At 42.4% G+C, this 21,228-nt stretch overlaps 2 protein-coding genes and 1 long non-coding RNA gene across 6 annotated transcripts in view; 2 read left to right on the top strand and 1 right to left on the bottom strand.

Moving 5' to 3' along the window:
- Positions 1-11,773, top strand: part of LOC119019562 (sodium/potassium/calcium exchanger 3-like) — a 59,951-nt gene extending 48,178 nt beyond the window's left edge. For all 3 annotated transcript variants that reach the window (XM_037098302.1, XM_037098308.1, XM_037098311.1), the window contains 11 exons: positions 1,446-1,520; positions 2,830-2,855; positions 2,961-3,014; positions 3,116-3,249; positions 5,269-5,429; positions 6,588-6,858; positions 6,951-7,117; positions 7,506-7,620; positions 7,783-7,895; positions 8,302-8,367; positions 11,045-11,773. In XM_037098302.1, coding sequence (XP_036954197.1) covers positions 1,446-1,520; positions 2,830-2,855; positions 2,961-3,014; positions 3,116-3,249; positions 5,269-5,429; positions 6,588-6,858; positions 6,951-7,117; positions 7,506-7,620; positions 7,783-7,895; positions 8,302-8,367; positions 11,045-11,197 — 1,335 coding nt within the window. In that variant the 3' untranslated portion in view covers positions 11,198-11,773. The remainder of the gene's footprint in view (positions 1-1,445; positions 1,521-2,829; positions 2,856-2,960; positions 3,015-3,115; positions 3,250-5,268; positions 5,430-6,587; positions 6,859-6,950; positions 7,118-7,505; positions 7,621-7,782; positions 7,896-8,301; positions 8,368-11,044) is intronic.
- LOC119019577 lies at positions 6,639-15,875 on the bottom strand. Its single transcript, XR_005075098.1, has 6 exons — positions 15,738-15,875; positions 15,564-15,649; positions 7,755-7,986; positions 7,559-7,596; positions 6,928-7,149; positions 6,639-6,747 (listed from the first exon to the last, which is right to left on the bottom strand). It is a non-coding gene; the product is annotated as an uncharacterized LOC119019577 (long non-coding RNA).
- Positions 15,744-21,228, top strand: part of LOC119019549 (ras and Rab interactor 2-like) — a 32,594-nt gene continuing 27,109 nt past the window's right edge. Inside the window, exon 1 of one of the 2 annotated variants that reach the window (XM_037098283.1) lies at positions 15,744-16,027. The gene's annotated coding sequence lies outside the window, so the exon portion shown is untranslated. Of the gene's footprint in view, positions 16,028-20,292; positions 20,412-21,228 lie in introns of those variants that run through there. The other variant, XM_037098274.1, reaches the window with a different exon arrangement.

The following is a 21,228-nucleotide window of genomic DNA, read 5'->3' as shown; positions in this document are numbered from 1 at the left end:
GCGAGGTATGGGATTGAAGAAAGGAAAGGAAAGAAATATCATTCTGTTGCCACTCAGGGCTGTAAGCAGCCTTTTCAGGGAAATAATTTCAGTGTACCACATATTACAGTTGTCCCTTATTGTAAAAAAAACTGGCACACAAGTCTGAACATTGGTACTTCTTGTATATGTATCAAAAGCCCCACTCAAGATGAAACTCTAAGCACAATTCCACAGCTTTCACTGAAACAGACATTCAAAATCACATTTCTGTAAAACCCTAAAGAGATATAACATCATTAAGCAAACTGTGTTCACCTGGAAACCACTGGCCTTCAAAACGTCAAGTTAGTCTCACTCAAAACACCTCAGTCACCATTCAGAGTGAAAAAATGGAGAATCATAGAGCACAGAGAGGAAGAAGAAGAGTGACTGATAACAAGTTCAGGATTTAAACTTTTCATGCCACAGTCGTCCAGAGACCTGAAGACAAAAAATTGTTGAAAAAGCGAACCTTCTGTCTCTGGTACACATTGGAAGCCTTCCATTATAACTTTTTCTTTGTGGGGCTCTTCCTCTTATGTTCTTTCAGTGCTCCATCTGCTTAACCAGCCACATGTATTACAGCCCATCAGTCTGAACACAGCAGATAGTTTGGACCTACTTTGTACTTTACATCCTTAGTGCTGTGTGTTGCGTGAGACACAGCAAATAACATAATACAGTACAGCATCTCTGTGATGTTATCTGACATGCCGGGGACATGGAACAGAGCGGTTTACAAGGATAAGCTCTCTGCTCTGAAAAATATATGCACCTGACTCCAAACAGTGATGCGATCCCAGATTGTGCATTACATAATCACAGTGGGATAATGAGGCAGAAGGGCAGGCAGGGTGCAGTGAAATCATCTTCAAGTCTGTCCATTGCACCTCACTCGTGTTTGTTACCTTTGGCTGGCGCTTCACAGCGGGCTCCCTCTACAAAGCACCATTATACTGTGAAGCCGAGTACAGGCAAACATTTCAGAGCTTTGTTAGGCTCCGACTCTGCCATCTGCCTCGCAGCGGCAAGCGGTTCGCAGCTGGGAGTGGCACATACAAGATGTGACTCCTGACCCTCCACTTACGTGTATTCAGTGTGAACACTGTGTGTGGGAGAACGTTAGTCACCGTATTGTGGGCTCCTGCATTGTATCTGATTACATAAAGTAGATAAACATACGGCCACCTTTTCCACGTAGGATGGACCTCGCAATTGGCTTTTTCAGTCGTTGTGATTCAAGAGGTCAACTACAAGGGCTCCTGTGTTTACATCAGTATGGTAATGATGTCAGAGGCTTTTCATTTAGCATGGTGCTGCATAAACTCCAGCAAAGATAAGTGTTACTATAAGAGTGTATGAATTAGAGCTGCATACGTATTTCTCGCGAGTGGGCTTATCTGTGTTCTCTGTGCTCTTTGCAGGCAGTGAAGCTCTCTCACTGGGCCCTACTCCGGGACTCAACCTATTACACGTTTTCTGTCACAGCCCTCATTGTGGTAAGAGGTTAAAGACTCGTACGATGTACACAGTTCACATGATCAAGTGTGGTTATTGCAGAAACGCGCAGATATACTCACACCATCACTTACAGCAAAGCACACAAGGCCAATTTGAAAGTACAGTTTATGGCCCTCAGCTTTCACATCAATACCCGTTCTGCACTGTCTGCCTCAGCAGAATCGCCCGGATTGTAGAAAGTCGATAAAAACGCACAGGTAGGGTACATCCACTATAAAAGTGTTTTTCTAGCAGTTTTTAAATCACAGCAGTCCCCCGAACAATTAAGCGTGTGTGGTTGTGTAAAACATGTAGCACGTGTAGAGTATCATGTGGCTGTGTGCTGGATCCAGATTACATTCTAGGTCGCAGTAGGTTCGAAGTGTGCACTTTATTCACAGTAGAAAAAGTCAAAAATCACGTGTATTACAAAACGTTGATGTGCGTTTTAAAGACACTTTTGAGTGTGACGATGGACCCATCATGCAATGCACAAAGGAAATGTAGCAGCGGTAAGAAGTAACTCAACGTATTTAAGTGTTGTCCTTCCCCAGACACATGTGAAAACATAACCTCCTTGGCGAAGGGGATAATGCACAGAATCAGTCTTATTTAGGTGGCTGGTATGAGTACGAGTACAATCGATCCGAGAGCCGATGAGCTTATATTATAGTTAAGCACTTATAGGTGGTTTAAATTTAGAGTAATACAGGGCTGTCAAGTTTTATGTTGGGGGCTTAAAGGGGGCTGTTGGACCTTGGCAGAGATATGCACTCTACTAAAAGCCATTCTAGCTTCTTTATGAAGTTTGATTTAAGTCTGGCTGTGCAAATCTTGTTTTATTGCAATTAATTAATTATGCACATTTCTGTCATACTAACCACAAAAATAGTGTACCATGAATAGCTTTATTATGTACATATTGTGTGCAGGCAGTACGTAGCGTGGAATTGGGAAAAGGCATATATGTGTGTAAGAGATGGAACATGGGCTAGTCATTGTCTTCTTACATATCATGCTAGCCAAAACAGCGCAGCCGAGCCACGGTGAGGTGACGGTGTGTCGCAGTACAATTCATGATTTCACATATTTGGTTTTAACTCATGAGTGATTTCAGGATTCAGGAACAGTTTCATCAGTGCCCTCCTGTCTGTAAATGAGGTGTAATGAAGCAAGGGGCCATGTTTTGACCTTTGCTGGATGGATTTGTTACGCCCTCTAGTGGGGTTGATGTTACACAGAGAATTAACCTTCAATTATTGCTTCCACCCTGTGTCTTTCTGTGTCTTCCTCTTCTTGCCTATTTAGTTCATCTACGATGAGAAGGTGTGCTGGTGAGTAAAGATACTGACTGTAGCAGCTTCAGTATACTGTACACATATGGTTTTTGAACTACTGAAACACTGTACATTTTACTGATCTTGTGTGTGTGTGTGCAGGTGGGAGTCCCTTGTCTTGGTCCTCATGTATGCAGTCTACATCCTCATCATGAAGTGAGTCTCATCATCAGACACTGTTAGTGCCTTTATTTGATTGATTAGTTGCCTTCAGATAAAGACGTTGTGCCCTCTTCTTATTCGTATGTCTTTGCCAGGTTTAATGGCAGGGCACAGCGCTACTTTGACCGTCGAAAGAAGAACTCTATGAATCTGGCCAATGGGCTGACAGGGAGCACTGATCTGGAGGATAACGTCACATGCGATGCCACTGCAGTCCTACTTAAGAAAGGTACATAATCTGCTCTATTTTATACAGGCCGTGTCCTCTAACAGGACAATGTAGGTGTTAGCTGCTCATCTCTGCACTGAAATTTACATAAATATAAAGCAGCTGGGGCCACACACTCATCTATTTTTGTTCAGCTCCAGGATAAGACAGTCACGGATGACTTTATGGACAAAGTTGTTTTGTCCTTGGATGATTGTCAGCATGGATCCTTAACGCTAGACCTGAATTATACTGTCTATACTGGTCTGTGTATGCTGACACAGTGGCCACAAACAAATACCTGACTTATTGAAGCCCACTGCTAACACACTGAACACCGTGCTTCCACCACCTGGCCCTTCATACAGAAACTATTAAAGGAAACCTACAAACCAGCTGCTGGAGTGTGTAGATGGGTCAGAATTCACTGAGAAGAATTAAGCTCAGCTACTCAGCAACACTGGCGCATTTACCCACATATTTGGTGACTGCCCACCTGATGTCTGGTTCTGCCAACAGGTCTCAGACTGTATCTGTCTATAAATCCTCCTTGGGATCAGTAAGTCAAGCGTAGCATGATGCCATACCTTTAATGTTGCCATTGGCTGTGCCATGGCTTTGTTTATGGCTTGCAGTAGCTTCTGTATGTTTCAGTGGGGCCGCTCAACAGAAGGAGGAGTGGAAGTAAAATCTCCTGGCTCGTAAGCTGTCTAAAGGACTGTTTCTTACCACCCAGCATGTCCACACATTACTCTAGTGTTTGCATCTTCGGTCTCTCCCCCCTCAGAATGTAATGTGCAACACAGCAAGAGCTAACAGCAGAGAGCGGCAGAAGATGCCGGACCCACACACATCCTTCTGGCCTCCAACTTGCTTCAGCACAGCCTGCGCTGTCAGCTTATTCTGTATCTGGATCTCTGAGTGCTGCCCATGACAGAGCTAATCACCCTGCTAATTTGTTCCTTGGGGTCTGCTGAGGTGGTGATGAAGAGAACCATGGTGGTAGGAAGCAGTTGGTTCAGCAGATGGTTGCAAGGCGGATGTCTCTGAATGTGCAGTGTCTAAATGGTCCCCACAGTGCCCATCAGGGACCCGGACTATTGGACGGATCTTCACACTAAAGCAGAGGAGACACCTCTGTGGGAGATGTCCGCTTACATTTCTGTGTTCATAGATATCCCTCTGACAGGACTTTGGGATTACATCCTACCATAACTAGGTTGGTAGATGGTGGGGGGAGTCTTGGGGGGAGATAAAGACATGGACATACCATAGCTTACCGTTACAGGTATTCATTTAAGGAAAAAAATGATTAGTGACAACAAAGGGAACAGACGAGGTAGAGTCAATACTGCTGCTGCTGCAGACTGCTGAGAACATATAGGCACTCCAGATATTTCACATTCCAAGCCTGGAAAAATACTCAGATCACATCAGAAAGTGTAACCCTGCGGATATACTGAAATTTTGTCCTGACGATTGAAAGTCGCAGATGTTGGAGAAGGTGAAAATGAGCCACTGTTCCTGTTAAAATATCCTTTGCTGTGAGTGGCTTTTGCCTGAGGGTCTCAGGAGACACTTTGGCTCTCTAGCCTCCTTGAGTCGAAGGACCAACTCAAAAGCCCTTCAATGTCTTATGCCATGGACTGTCAGTCAGGACTGCATTTTAGCTTATTTTTGACCACAGCTGAGAGAGAAATCCTTTGTGCACACCCACACATCGTAACCCATATTCGGTTTGGAGTAAATGTCTCCTTCTTATCGTCAAGCAAGAACATATCCTGTGTTCCAAGTTGGCTTGTTGGATATTCACCCAAACAAAGAATGAACTGCTAATGTCAGTTTACAGTCTAGATAGCTATGAAGTTGGTTGGATGTAGCACATCAAACAGCTTAAAGGTACAGAGCCCCAGACATGACATGGTCAAAAAAAATTGTGGCCACAATATAGCTATAACGTGTGCACAAAATTGCTGTTCCTAAAGCAGTAATTTATCAGCGCTGCAGTCAGATGAACATGTTCGTGTTGTTTCTCTCCAGCTAACTTCCACTGTAAGCCGTCGGTGCTGATGGTGGACGAGCTGCTGTCTGCATACCCCCACCAGCTGTCCTTCTCTGAGGCCGGCATGAGGATCATGATCACCAGTCATTTCTCCCCCAGAACCCGCCTCACCATGGCTTCACGCATGCTTATCAATGAGGTACATAGACCCTAAATGGACTTAAATTTGTGTACACCGTGCTGAGTTACGTTGGTTCTCCTGCTGCAAGTCGTTTCATATCGGAAAAGGTTGAAAAGCAGCAAAGCCACCTTCTGAAAAACAATGGTTTTCTCAAAACTTTTTAAGTTACTTTAAAAGACCTGCACCAAACTGTCTTAAATACAAACCAAACAACCCTGTCTGCATTAAAAAGAAGAACTAGTGCAATGAATGCTTATTTTATGGTGGATAACACAGCCTACACTGTCTGTCAGGCATCTGTCTCCTGCAGACTCCAGCCTGGATCTAAATCCAAACCAAACAGCCAAATTTAGCAGGCAATATAGCAAAATATGGAAAGAACAGACAGAATAGAAAACAGTAATCTTAGATAACCTCTGTCTGGTCCAGTGGATGACCTTACACTGAATGAGACAGTGTTGGGTGCAAATAGAAGAGGTATGCAACCTGTGCCGTTTCCCATAGAACATCAGGTGTTGCCTCACCCATTTCCTCCTCCCACGCAGCTCTAATATGATCTAAAGCAGTAGCTTGTAGAGAGCTAATATGCCTATAACTTGTAAAAATGTTATCATGCCTTTCAGAGCAGGAAGCAGAGTAAGGAAGGTGTCAGATTGTGTTTTGCCAGAAAGGGTGGGGAACTGAGGACCTGTTATGTCAGAGTAGATCAGATTTAACTGATAGCTGCTCAAAAGTGTTAAATGTGTTGTCCACATAGAGATCCCTCAGCCTTTTATAAAATAAATTGTTTTGAACCCAAAGTTACCTCTAAACTGATAAAAAAGAAAAACTGTTAAGTAAACATACATACACAGACACAGACACATCATATGCAGAAGCAAAACAGATAAAACAGAGGGGATGTATGTCAGAAGTTTTCAAACGACTTTAAATGCAAAATTGTGTAAAGTGGCATAAACTCACTTTTGAGTAAGTCTAATTTATACCCCTGAGAGACAACCAAAAGATGTAAAAGTGGAAAGCAGCAGGAACTGAAATGGAGAGATCAGATGCATATATCAATAAGTCATCCGCATGTGAGGATGACTTGTGTGGCATGACCATATCAGTCTGCCTTTGATGAGAGGACTGAGCTTACTGTTACTGTCTATGATAATGTTTTGTAATTACTTGCAGAGACAAAGACTGATCAACACTACTGAGACTCGAGTCAACCGCATCACCAACGGCGACTCTGACTCAGGCGCCAGGGCTCAGGGAAGGCGGGGCTTAGAAAATGGAATGGGCGGGGCTGAGCAGGGTCTGAACGGGAGGTGCAGACTTCAGCGACTGGAGTCTGGGAACGAGACAGAGAACGAAAATGAGGATAATGAGAACAACGAGAACGACGAGGAGGGAGAGGGAGAAGATGACGGGAACGGCCCCATGGTGCCTTTCAAAGTTCCAGGTACAGATCAGATGAAAAAAATAATCACGGTTAGTGAGTGTTCGTAGTCAGCGCTGTCGCTGAAGTCACCTTTGTTCTTCCTTTCCTTCCAGCTGGGGCGTGTGACAAGCTAAAGTGGATGGTCATGTGGCCGCTGTCCCTGCTTCTGTTCTTCACTGTGCCCAACTGTGCCAAGCGTCGCTGGGAGAGATGGTTCTTGGTCTCCTTCTTCACTGCCACCGTCTGGATCGCTGGCCTGTCCTACATCATGGTCTGGATGGTCAGTTCAGTCGGTCTCTTCCAGTAAAAATACTGAAAACACATCCATGTCAGGTTTGGGAAACTGGAGAGATATTTGGTTTGTGGCTCCAGAAGAAGCTGCATCTAATCTGATTGATTACCTCCAGGGATGTCTCTCAGTGGCTAAATTGCATTGTGGGTAAACTAGGTACAGGGTTTTAAAAGGCAGTCCACCAGTCTAAAGCATTGCCCCCTTTAACACTGCTGGACTCATTATGGACAGTTTAAAAACAAATGATCAATTTCAGTACAGCAGAAGCACAGATATCATCATTTAATTCCACAAATTCATTTTCCTTTTTGTTATTTTAACTGTACCACCACTAAGTACATATAAAGCGTTCTGAGAGATACTAAATCTGTTTCAGGTGACTGTGATTGGCTTCACTCTGGGAATTCCTGACGTTATTATGGGAATCACCTTCCTCGCAGCAGGCACCAGCGTCCCAGACTGCATGGCTAGTGTTATAGTGGCACGGCAAGGTGGGTACACCAAGAGGAAGTCAACATCCGTATTTGCGTTGAGTGGAAACGGAACAGAAATGCTGTTAAGAGAATGAGCTCCACAGCAGAATACTGCTTGTCATAAATGACTTGTCTCCCGACTGTATACAGACCTTGACAGTGTTGCTCTCCTTGCCTCAGGTATGGGAGACATGGCCATCTCCAACTCCATAGGCAGTAATGTGTTTGACATCCTGGTCGGCCTGGGCCTGCCGTGGGCACTGCAAACACTCTGCATCGACTACGGCTCCATCGTGAGTGCTCCTCAGCTCAGCCGCAGGAGATGCTGCTGGACTCAGACCAGAATAGAACAGGGCTGTGCTCATGAGGGGTGGCGACAGTAGTCTGTAATATTCAGAGCAGAGCACACACACAGCCGCACAGTGTTTGCTGGGGCACTGCACAGTTTATCACCTTACACTGAGGAGATGTAATGTGTTAATTGGTCTGCTGATTGCTCTTCAGACTTGAAAAAGACATTTGGATTAGGTGTAATAAAGGTCGGCCCCTGGCTCCAGAAATACAGAGAGGGATTCTGTGTGTATGAGGACGGAGCAGCAGCATCTGCCTTTTTCATTTGTTTTGACCTGACTTTTGAAAAATCTGCTTTTTAAGATCCCCTCTGAAGAAATAATATGATTTCTCTGTTTGTTTCCTCAGATTCATCTCAACAGCCGAGGACTCATATTCTCTGTTGGACTCTTACTAGCCTCAGTATTCTTCACAGTAAGTCCCGGACTGTTGCTATCGGGGACTAAAACATATTCATAGAACGTCTTTGTGGTTTTGAATCTGCCCATGGATTTATGGTTAATGGTTTGATCACAACATACGTTTGATCATACAGTTCATTTATTTGAATTCAATGAAATCCTATCTGCGCTGTTGTTTGCTGTAGACAAGCACGCAGAGTCAGCACACTGTGACGCAAAAATGCAAAACTTCAATAGTGACTCAACATCAGGTTGTGACGTGATGACCAGTTCTATTTGGCTTTTTAGCTGGCGGATCAAGTCAAATATGATAGGAGTAAAATCTGCCAACAATTTGAGAAAAATGATAAAAGTGATGATATAAGTGATAATAATTCATCCAGGTCGTGTGGAATGGATGATCATTTGAGCGCAATATGTAAGATTTGGCAGTGAAGTCGGGGTCTAGGATCCCATTTCCCACCCTATCACTCCCCAAAAATGAAACATCAAGCTCAACAAAGCAAGGAATGGGGAGTGGTGGTGATCATAGTCGTTCTTTTATGCCTCTGTGCCATTTTTCAGGGTGTTGATTATCAACTGAGTGGGCAGTGATCAACAGTGGGGTTAGCAGCTGTAGCTGTTGTAGCAGCCAGTGACAGTTAAGATTTAAGCGCTGTGGAACAGTGAGCGGGAGTAGAGCACTGACAGCGATCAGGTGCAATGTAGAGTTTTTCTTGTAAAAACACAAAAGTTACATTGCTTTCTAAACTTCCATTTAGTGTTTACTGTCCCCAAAATGCGTTGTGTGAATCCTCGTGCTATAGCCAAGTGTGTTAAGAGCATTTCCATCAAAACATTTGCTCAGCATTTGAGTCTAGCATCCTTAACTTCTATGTTCACTAGCTTGCAGACTTCTTCCCTGCCTTTGTTGTTGCATTACCACCACCTGTAGAACAGTGGAACAGTTCCACAGAAAGGACCTAAACACAAGGTGGCAGGTAGTGAAACTAAAGTTAGTTTTAATGAGCTTACTGTCCAAAATGATCCATACAAATTTGGTGACAAAAACTGGCAACTAAAGGGAGAGAGAGGACAATTCAGAAAGACCACGAGGAGAAAACAGGAATAACCGAGGATGTAGGAGCAAGCACAGGACACACATGGACCAAAACATGAACTCAGAAAAGAAGGAAGGGACATTACGTCACTGAATCTGGTTGGGGGGCCAGACAGCTGTATTGAAGTCAACGGGAGAATGGGACATGTGTGGAGAAACATACTAAAACCTAATATGTCTGCACTGTGTGACTTCTGATGGAGGAATGCCTCCAGAAAATGAAACACCACACTTGAGAGAGTAGGTTAATGACTGTTTTTTACCCACACGTTGTTCCTTTCCTCTAAGTTGTGTAGGAAAGTCTCCTGTTCGCTTTTCAATTTGTGGTGTAAGAAATCAGTCAGACCAGCCAATCAGAGTCTGTGGTTAACACGCTCTCTGAAGTTTGATCTTTCATTTTCTGGAGGCATTTCTTCATAAGAACATAAATATGTTGAGTTTTAGTGAGTTTCTTCATGCATCTCCCATTGACTTCAACACAGCCAGCACTGCAGTCTGGCCCCAAAGCGAGAGTCAGTGACGTAAGGACCCCTCCTTCTTATTTAGGTTCCTTGGACGAAAAAAGGACGACAACAGATAAACCAACCGAGAGGGATGGAACAACACAGGCTTAAATACAAACTGGACTAACAAATGGATGAGGTGCAGGTGGAGACTCAACAAGACTGCTGGGGGAAATTCACCCTGGGGAGGAGCTGAGGAACACGGGTGAGAAGGAGGCACAGAGGGAACTTCTTCAAATGTCCACTTTGACGGATGGATGGATGAAGTGATTAGATTTTGGTGGTTAAAACTCAAATATTAATCGGGATTAATACCATAAATCTGACAGAATTTCACACAAATGTTCAATAGGATAAAAATGATGGAGTGATCACAATTTCAGAGGTGAACTTCACTGTGACAACCCTTTTCTGGCCATTATTCAAACCCAGAAGTCAGGAGCAGGAGCGTGGGTGGTGAGCACACTTCACATTTGGTACGATACAGAATCAGTGATGCTAATCTCAACCTTCAAACTGTGCTGATTGTAGAGATGTTCTGCGCTGATGGGTTGAACATGTGCGTGACGCATCCATGTTTTACGATCCTAATCTTCGTGTCCTATCAGAATCTGCTTCATTGACAAAACGTGAACACCTTGAAGGACTTTGGCTGTTTTGTTTTTTTTTGTGATGAAGCTCTCTGTCAGTCCTGTGAACTCCTCTGTAGAAAAAAAGTCTCTAATTGAAGGCAGCAAGATTCTTACTGGAAATTATTTGCTGGAATCAAACATGTCAATTTCTCCAAGGAGTACACTTAATACCTTTGATTAAACTCCAGCTTCACAACATACTGTATATTGTGTGAGTTTGGACAGACATGGATGTACAATGTGTTTTGACTGGTTGGCGCAGTGTGACTACCTGGACTACACCTTTGAGTCCAGTCATGACCTTCGTGGACAGTCTCTCCCATTGGCTCTGTCCACTTCAGAAGTGCTGATAAGACAGATTGCTTCAGTACAGTGCTGCTTATCTCTCATTGTTTGGACAGCACAGCATCCACAAGCTAACTTGTTATTATGATTCTCTCTCTCTCCTGTCTGCAGGTTCTCGGTGTCCATTTGAACAAATGGACTCTGGACTGGCGACTGGGTTTGGCCTGCCTCATCTTGTACGCCATCTTTCTATGCTTCTCCGTCCTCATCGAGTTCAACGTCTTCATCTTCGTCAACCTTCCTATGTGCAGAGACATCCACTGACCTCCCTCCTCCTCCTCCTCCTCCTCCTCCTCCTCTACTTCTTGTTCTCCTCCCTCTGGTTAACGGAGGAAACCTCACCTGGCTTCCAGTTTCTCAGCGCTTTTTTTTCCTCGAGGTAGGAGTTTACCGACTCCTACCTTTTATTTATTTCAGATAGGAAAATAGAGCTCTCTATGATTTATCGTTGGTGCAATACACACACGAGAGGAATGAACCAAAAGGTTGGCTGGAGTGAACTCAACTGTATTAACACCACCAGTTAGGCTGCTGTTGGTGATGAAGCTGCTACTGTAACTGACTGACTGACTGGTAGAAAGAGAGGAAGCCTGAGCTAACAGCGACTTTTAGCTGGATTGTTTGTTACTCTTTGTAGAAGTTTGGATATAAGCACACTATTAAGATATTTTTAAGTGAAACTGGCTTTCTCTGTATATATTTGAGGATTATATAAGTACTAGTATTAGTTGATATATGCAGAACTGGATCAGTCTTGCAAAACTGAATGATCCCATGTCAGTGACAATGTTTTATGTTTAAATGAATTGGTCTGCCAGTAATACACTCAAAATGCTTCAACATGTCTCTTATGCTCGGTACCAGCCAACACAGCATGCTGTACTAGCCACGGGTCAACTCTCTCAGATATTTAACACTATCCACATAGAGTCTTGTTTGTTTTTCTCTCTCTTTACACATCTGAGTAGATGGGGGGCTTTATTTTTTTCTTTAATACAACCCACATAGGAAAGGGATCTCCCTGGAACTGACATCCAGCACTGTCACTTTATTGATTAGAGATACTATTCTATCATTGCAAAGCCTCTACAGGTACTCTAAACATGTAACTACTGAATTTAAACTTTCCTTTAGATGGTAAAGCTCTTGTACGGTATAAAATAATTAGTTTCTAGCCTCTGAGTTGAGTATAACTTTGTTACTTCTTAAAGCCAAAAGTATTTTTAGTATAGGAGTAAGAGTTGTACATTTGGACTTTGTTGTGTGTGTGTGTGTGTGTGTGTGTGTGTGTGTGTGTGTGTGTGTGTGTGTGTGTGTGTGTGTGCAGTCTCGAGGGGACCCAAGGACACCACTGTTACTGGGAGGACATAATCATAATTTATTTATGAATTAATTTATTCAAAGATCATGTCTAACCACCAGTTTCAGCCCTTTGGATCGTGTACAGTGTATCAAACGGAACGTTCTCCGCTCTCTGACAGCGGAGCTGTACAATGTACTGTACCTAATATATAATCTAAGTACTGGAAACTGACTTGATGTTGTTTATATTTAAGAATAGAACTTAATAATTTATAAGTTTTGTATAGTTTTGAAAGCTATTAGAACATTTGTATTACCGGTGCAAACGCGGTGTTTTCTGACGATGATGCACGGCAGGGGTACACCGCAGTGAGACGGACTGAACATGTATCCTTTATCACTGGTTCTAACATGGTTGGAAGAATGCTGAGTTAATGTTGAATCTGAGGTAAAAGATTCATTTTCAGGTTTAGAAAAGCAAACGGAAGTGCTCACTGATGGCACACCACCCTTTGAACTGTCACAACATACTGTCTCTTAAACACAGTGCTTGAACTCTTGTGCCGTCCCTTGTATCTGAGGCTTCAAAACCAACGCTTGTGGCCACTCTCCTGCTTGTATTTGAGCCAAAAATAACCCACCTTTGTCAGCAGTATTGCCACTCTGTTTCAGCATGTGTTCCAAACAAAATGTGGACGTATTTTTATTTGATTGAAAGAGATGCTGAGATATTAAAAGCGTCCTCTGCGGCCACGAGAGAGCGCTGTGGAGCTGTGTTACATGCTCCGAGGTGGCCGTCCTTTTACACACTCAGCTGAAAGTGGTTTGTGTATGTTTTCAGGAAGGCTACGTAGAGACAAATACTGGTCGGTTTGCATGCCTCTTTTCATGATTCAGATTATTTTGTGTGTAATTTTAATGAATTTCCAAGATCTCAAAGGCACTGTCTTGATTATGTTGTACATATCAGGGGGATATGCTATTATAAACACGGATGTTGAAATAACTTCTGACAAGTAGTTATATTTGAGATATATACAATATTTAGAATGTAGGTCTACAGCGGTTAGTTTTCAGCCAATTAATGTCGTTTTATGCTCATGTCTTTTCAATTGTTGTAAATCCTCATTTTTGTTGATGAGGACCTCCGGGGAGAGCTCAGAGGGAGACAGTGATGTTGGCCTTGTTCCCAGTGGTCTTCTTGCAATAAACTGATTTACACAACAAAATGCTTTCCCACGTCTCTATAGACCGATGACTTCATCATTACCTCACTGTTTATCTAGACAGCAAGCAATCTCAGCAATGAAGTGAGAAACAGGCAGTATACTCAACATATTTTTCTTTTTGAACAGACTGGTATCTCCACACTTTTTACGACTTATTCACAGGTTGGTACCAGTCATGGCCATAGCCAGCTATGAGGTCACCGAGGTGCAGTCCTCAGTAATTATTTCCTAAATATTTGAATTTTAAAAATGGTGCTATATGACTGTATAATCAGGAGTGAAAAGGCTGGGCAGTCCTTTAGGTGTTTGTGTGGCAGCTTCTACTACTACTCTACTACTAAACTACTCTTATCAATCTATTATTTTTTTGCCACACTAACAATAGCACAAAATAAACAACTTAACTAAAAAGGTAAGAAATAGCAATTAAGGACACTATAACATTTTGACGCTCTTTATATTTATTTTTTGGCATAACACACAATTATTATACTATATACTCTACTGTAATATACTGTATTATTATTACACTATTACTACTATTACCGCACTATTATTACACTATTGTGCAAATACAAACATTTGGTAAAGTTAATATATAATTTTAATTTAGTAGAACTTAGTTAACAATAATGAAATATTTAGTTTGCATTTGGTCTGATCTGGAGATGATAATTAGTCATTTCATCACAAATACATACAGACACCTGTTTTCCTCTTTACCTTTACCCATAGAAAAAACATCTGTGGGTCAAATAATCTGATCAGTCAGATTCACATCAATAAAAGACAATTACTCACCAATCAATGTTCATACTTAATGTATCTATCTTGATCATGACCTTTATTTTTACCTGTTTTTTTAAAGTAACAGTGCTAATACTTGAGTATATAGTTTTTGGCTAACAGGCTTAACATGCATTAACAGACAACAGCTCCATGAAAAAACCAGCTCTGTTAAAAAAGATAATAATAATCTGACCTCCGTTATTTCTAAAGCCAGGCTGTGGCCCTGTTAGCAATGACCTTTTAAAGCTGACCTCTAATACTCAGACAACCATGGTGTTTGTGTGTTAAAAATAGGTAGCTCATCATGTTTGCTGGTTTTATTATAACATTCATTAAATATTCAGTATCACTTTCTAATAAAGAATCAGTAATAAAGTTTTTTTTTTTGGTTTTTTTTTACCATGGGTGCCCAAACATTGTCTCTTGAAGGGCCAAAAATGTAATGAACGCAGGCCAAAGCAAGTAGCTATTATGTTATTTTGCTAAGCTGTGAAATGGTACTATACGTATGCCCAGGGAGGCGTGTGATGGATATAAATCACTCACTAAAGTTGTAAATTGTGTTCTCTCCTTTGTGACTTAAAAACAAGTGAAAAAAAGGTGCTTGCCAGGCTAATCTGTCATGGCTTTCAAAGTTCTAGGATCCCATATTCCCTCAATTGGCTGACTTCCTGCAGAAATTCCCCCTCTACCTGCCCCGCTCAGATTATGACAAAAATAATAATCAGGGATCCTACACAGGCCGATCTTTTGCTACAAAACATATGGCGTCCCAGCTTTGGCCTGAGTGCCCCACTTTGGGCAGCCATTGTTGAACACTGAAGGCTCGTCCTAATGAGCTGTAAGGACTGCCGTGCTTAATGAGGATGAATACAAACCCTGGGGATCTTTCAAGGTCTGGTGACCCAAAACTTGCTCTTGTTAAAGTTGCACCAATCAAATAATGTATTCTTTTTTTTTTTCTTTTTTTTTTAACAACAGGAATGGGTTTTTCAATACCTGGAGTCTACATTCCTGCAGTCTACACCATGTCACTCAGTTACGGAATTGAAGCTTTTATACTAATGCAACACTACTCCCCAAGACCTTTAAACACACTAAAGTTGGCGGAGTTACCCTTTAAATGGTATCAAGGATCCTTTATTTCGATTTTACAACACAGTGAGGTGAATGTTTCACACACACAGAACACGTAGCCTGTGTGCATACAAGATCATAAATGCATCTGAATGTAATGACTTGTATATGAACAACAGTAACACAACCATGTTTGAATGTTACATAATCTAAAGTTTTTAGGGTTGACAAACCTCAGAGTCATGAGGTGCGTCCCATGTCTCTTCACACATGTTCCCTTCGTCTCCTCTCTCCTCCCGTGGGTTCCTCGTGGGAGGGACTAGGAAAGGACGTAAAGTGAGGGAAACGCGGATGCAATTTTTGGATGAAGCCAAGGTAAAAAAAAAAGTAAGAAAAATCTCTACTACCTCCTCTGGCAGTCGGACAGAGGAGTCATATTACCGTTGCGTCTGACCTCCTCCTCCCCTCCTCCCTCGCTCTCATCTCCTCTCCTCGCTGTGGTCTGAACCCAGTGTCTGTTCCTGCCCGATGTTAAACCATGTAACCGAGCGAGTGCGGAGACACCGAGGCGCTGGTCTGCGCCCCACAACTTCACCAAACGACGACAAAAGCAGCGCGGCGGCGATGAGTTGTGTCAGCGGGGCATGACGGGAGAACAGCCGAGGACGTCTGAGGCGCTGAAGGAGACGACTTAAAGGTGAGTCAGGGGTCTCTTTTCTCACCTCCAAAACTTTGATAGCACGAGATGTCGAGTGTTTTGTTTTGTTTTTTTTCTTTTTTGCTGACAACAACTTCGACGACTAGCGCTGTCCTCCGTCTGCAGGCTCTGTGCTGCGTGTCTGCAGTGAGAGTCGAGCACGGAGCGAACTAAGTGGTCAGAAGAATGTCCCAGTGGAAACCATGGTGACTCCACAGAGGCTGAGACTGTTGCTTTCATCCAGAGCTGGAGTCTGTAGCTGCAGGAAAGTTTGGGACTTTTGTGCATGTTGGCTGAGACAGACTGAAGACATCAGAGACATCCCCTCTAATCTGTGCCAGCTGTTAGTCTGAGTGAGCCCTCCTAGACCTGCAGGAGCAGCAGCGATTTGGCCCAAATACCTCAAGAATGTACTGATAATATAACAGTTTTTTAGTAAAAGTAGATACATGTGTGTAGCTATGCACCACGCTACCCTGCTGGGAAAAACCAGCATACCAAAACACAACACATGCAACAAAACAAAAACAAATGCTGGCCTTGCTGGTGACCCAGCAAGGCCAGCATTTGTTTTTGGTGGTTGGTTTTGGTGCTGGTCTGTGCTGGTTTTTCCCAGCAGGGAAAATTCTGACAGGGACTCCAAAGTAGTGGTTTTCCATTGGAAATACGACTTCCATATGGTTAGAACCTCCGGGTCTTGTACTAGAGGATTTAAAAAATTATGTTGGACTTTTGAATACAAACTCTCCTGAACACGATTGGTGTTTTCATTGGATCTCAACTTTTGATTTAGAAAAAAACTGTCACATCCTTTCCACAAACTCTCGCAGAACTGTAACTGGCTTTGTACAGTTCCTCGTTCCCTGTGCGTGATTCACAACCCAAAGAGGCGGAAGTATAAATGATTGGTGATAAATGTGTGGGATACAGCCGGAAATGTAGTTGAAAATATTCAAATAATGAACCAACATGATCAAGAGAATGTGAAGAAGCTACTGTGTGGAAGACATTCCCACTGAAGTTAGCATGCTAACAAGCTAGTCCAGGCCATGTCCCAGGCTGACAGCCCACAGACTTTCGGCTGGATGATGAATATCAGTTGAGTCGCTGAGTTTCTCAAGCTCTCTTAGCTTTAAGTGTAATAAATGAGCAAAATAAACTCACAAAATATCACAGAACAGAGGAGTGGTTCTGCTCTTCAGAACATCTGTTAGAACATGCGTTGCAAAACTGAATATAATATTCATAAGTATGTTTTGTTTAGTGTATAATGACCCAAAAATATGATATCTACATAGGGAGTGGGTTTCCCTCCACGGATGCTGCCATGTTGCACCGCCATGTTGCTACAGTAGCCCAGAATGGACAAACCTGGCACCAGTGAGGACCTTTCATGTTTTTAAATTTAGTGGGCGGCCGCCCAAAATCCACCAGTTAAAAAATGAAGAAGAAGAAGAGTGAGTGGCTGCTGTTTCGTACCAAACTCTTTGTAATGTGAGAAGTTTACAGTGTTTGTGCACACCTGAGGGTCGACAGGTGTGTAGGAGACCGAAGGCTGACAAAATTTGAAAAAATACCCTCACACACTGTCCACTTCACTTACAATTAGGTTTATTGGTAACAGTGTTTCGGTACTAGACCTTCATCAGATTACTGTGAGAAGTTTGAAATGATAACCTGTTAAAGGATGGATGATCATACTTCGTACTTAAAACTACAAAATGCAAAACAAAATCAGGACAAGCAATGGAGTAAACAAAAAATTCATCGCTACATGATGCTAAATGTTCGATATGTTACACACCGGACCTTTTAATTGACGATTTAACTCATCGTAGAACACACAAACTTGACATGAACTAAATAAAAGTCACCAAAACAAGTTTGGTTTTCTTTGTACAATCACCACTGGTTAGGTCAAAATAAATCCTCAATTTACAGAGTTGAGCTTATAAGATAATGTGGCTCTAGACACCATTTTTTCCTGCTGCTGGAATCCTACTGTCGGCCTCCTCTGCCAGTTCCCCGGTTTTATGTCTCCGCCCCCTCCGCATTTAGTTTAGACCCCGGAGACATAGTCCGAAACAGAGCTGTCGTAAATCACCTCCATACTGTATCCCCGTATTTAAACTGACCGTCAAAATGTTCACTCAGACTGCTAAACCCATCTGAGCTGACCACTGTTGCCCTTGGTGACCAGTCCCAGGTAAACACTAGAAACATCGGTTCAACTGCTAGCTGATCCGTAAGCTAATTATCTAAAGGATGCTAGCTAGAGCCAAGGATGGCTAGCAGCATTTGTCAGTTACTTATGCTTATACATATGATTTATGTGTATAGATTTAACGAATAATGATTTTTACTATCAGCCACCAATAACCCTAACCCTACATTAAAAGTAGGAGATTAGATTGATCAATAACACAGAAAAACAACAAGACTTGAGCTCATGTATTTTTGAAAAGTTAAAATATACTTCATCATGAAGACAGAATGCATACACCTTCACCAATTAGGCTTAGGCTGTTCCCCTCTTATAATATTCATACAGTGAAGGTATGTAGTGGTAACATATTCCAGCACCCCTCCACACACACACACACACACACACACACACACACACACGGCTAGACCTAACAGTGAGGTGAACTTTTTCCCTCTGAAGCATGTAGGACCTGTCTGAACCTGATTATAGGCAACACATGTTATGCTCTTCTGCAGCTTCATTCCCTCTGTAGCCCTTTTTGTCAGAATGTGCACCAAGTTGATGTTTATCAATGTAATGAAGGGGTCAGTTTCCTCTTTTAAGCTTCTGCGGAATCTGTTAGAGAGATTAGCTTTAAGGAGTTTTGGCACAAAGAGCCCCATTAACTGCTGTGGGGAATTAAATCAGCAGAAAGGTATTTTTAAATGAAAAATAACTTGCAGCTTGAAGCGGTCGATTAGGGTTATGAGGCTGATATTATTTTTATCCACAGAGCCATCTGCTTTCTTGTAGTTGCTTTTGTTTTTATTATTTCAGAGAGATGTTTCAGATTTCTCTGCTTTTACCTGTATGTGATTTTTGTAACCTTATATTTAAAAGTAAACTCCAGTCAGATTCTTCTTCTCTCTGCAAGTTCACAGCAGTGCCGAGAACTCCACAAGTTCATGAAAAGTGATGTCACCCTGGCAGGATAAGGAAGCATCCACTCAAGTTACCGTTGTGAGAATAAACCGTCCCTGTGGGGGATGTTAACACTGAGCGCTTTCAAAGGAGCCACACTGATGTCTGCTGTAATCCTGCAGCAGGCCCTGAAGTTAGACACACTGAATATGAGCTTTAGTCATGTTTTCAGGTTGTGTTTGTGAGCTATGTGTCTGCCCAGAACCTAGATAACAATAAGAATTTAACCGGACAATGTGGTTTCTTCTTTTCCTGCCACACTTTGGGATTTTAATAGTTAGGCGGTTGCAGTCAGGGTCGGATTAAACGGCTGGGGACCCTGGGGTGAAAATGGGCTGTGGGCCCCATTTGAACACCCACTCCCCCCACTCTCAATGCACAAACTGCATGACTGGTTTATTGTACTTTGCCAGGAGCTCCACAATCCAACCAAAACTCTATGTGTCAGTTAGTTTGTGTGTGATTTCATATGCATTATATAAGTGAAATACCAACAGAAATAATCCAGGTATTAAAACTTGACCATGAAAATGTAGTCGCCACTCAGAAGAGGCTTGAAGAAATATTTTTAATAGTAATAATTCTTATATCCAACACCATCCTGATGAGTATGCCACGCTTACACTGAGAGATGATTTGCTCTCGCCAGATAAGAGCTTCATCCTGGCGCTCCTCAGCTTGCAAGGACGAAGCAGATTTTTGCGCCCCAAAAATGTATATGTTATGCTGCACGTTGCAAGAGTTTTAACTGGCGTATAGGTTCAGTTTAGCTGGAGTAGCTGTCATCATTTCTTGAGTGAAATTTTCAAGGAGGCGCGCTATTAATTAAGCAAAATAAAATGTCAAAAATAGACCTAAATACAGACTCCCAACAAATCAAAAGGGTTGAGCCTGTTGCTGATAGATGATACATTCGTCCTGTCTTTTAACTCAAGGCAAGAAAGAAAAATAAACATATGTATCCAAAACTTCTTCTTTAAGGCACTCAGCATTTTGATGATATTGTTAATTTGTTGTTCAAATACAAAAGTATATTCACAATAAATCAAAATACTCTACTACTTGTCACAGAAACCTGGGATTGGGGTCCCCTCAGGGTGACAGTAGCTCAGTTTGCCTGGCCAGTTGTCGATCCTTGGTTGCAGCCAGGCTTGGGCCACGTCCAGCTGTATGTTTATCCTCTGCCTGTCTTCCACATCTCCTCCATGACTCTACATGGTAATTATGATACTTTCTGTTCATTTGGAAGTTCCTATCCTATCTGCACCCACTTTCCTCCCTCTCTTCCACTCTTCCAGTGTTCCTGGTAATAATTTAAAGGGGAGTAGCCCAGTGAAAACAGCCCAGGCTTTTCTCGGCTGACCTTCAGTGTGGAAAAGTTTGGGCTGGGCAGTGCTGGTGCCTGACACAGTTCCTCGCTGTGATTTAGGCCAGAGACACTCTTAACTCTCTTCAGTTTGATTTTATTCAGTGATGATTTTTAGTGTTTGCATGTTGTTGGTTTGACTGACAGAAGGTCCATAAACATTTAATGGAACATTTTAAGTAATCCTAACCTTCTGTCCTCTAATGAAAGCATGCGAGTGATCAGATTCCTGTATGTTATAATAAACCAAATTCTTTCCTCTCTAACCAACATGGGCCAGTCAGTTCAGCTGAACTTAGAGGGAACCACTGACCCAAATTCTAGTCTTGCGGCTGCACGCACACACGCATGTCTGTACTTGTGAGGACCCTCATTAACATAAAACAGAGCTTCAAACCGACCGCCAAGTCAGTGCAGACTCATCCCGAAACTTGTGGTATGAAGACTACAACACATTATGAAGGTTATGTTGTCTTTTCTATTGATCGGTAACTTGGTAGAGACATTAAATACACAGTGTACAGTAGCTACAGGTCGTTTACAGTCAATCTATCAATGTGGCTTGTTTGCCTGTGGTTGACATTGTGTAAAGTTTACAGCTGGAGAGAGTTGTTGTGTTGTTGCTGCTGAGTTCATGCGCGTCACACCAGAGAATATGCTGTCAGCGCT

The sequence above is a fragment of the Acanthopagrus latus genome, chromosome 1 (assembly GCF_904848185.1).
Source record: "Acanthopagrus latus isolate v.2019 chromosome 1, fAcaLat1.1, whole genome shotgun sequence".
In the NCBI taxonomy this organism is placed as follows: Eukaryota; Metazoa; Chordata; class Actinopteri; order Spariformes; family Sparidae; genus Acanthopagrus; species Acanthopagrus latus.
The sequence above is the reverse complement of the archived record's forward strand: the minus strand, read 5'-3'. Positions and strand labels throughout refer to the sequence as shown.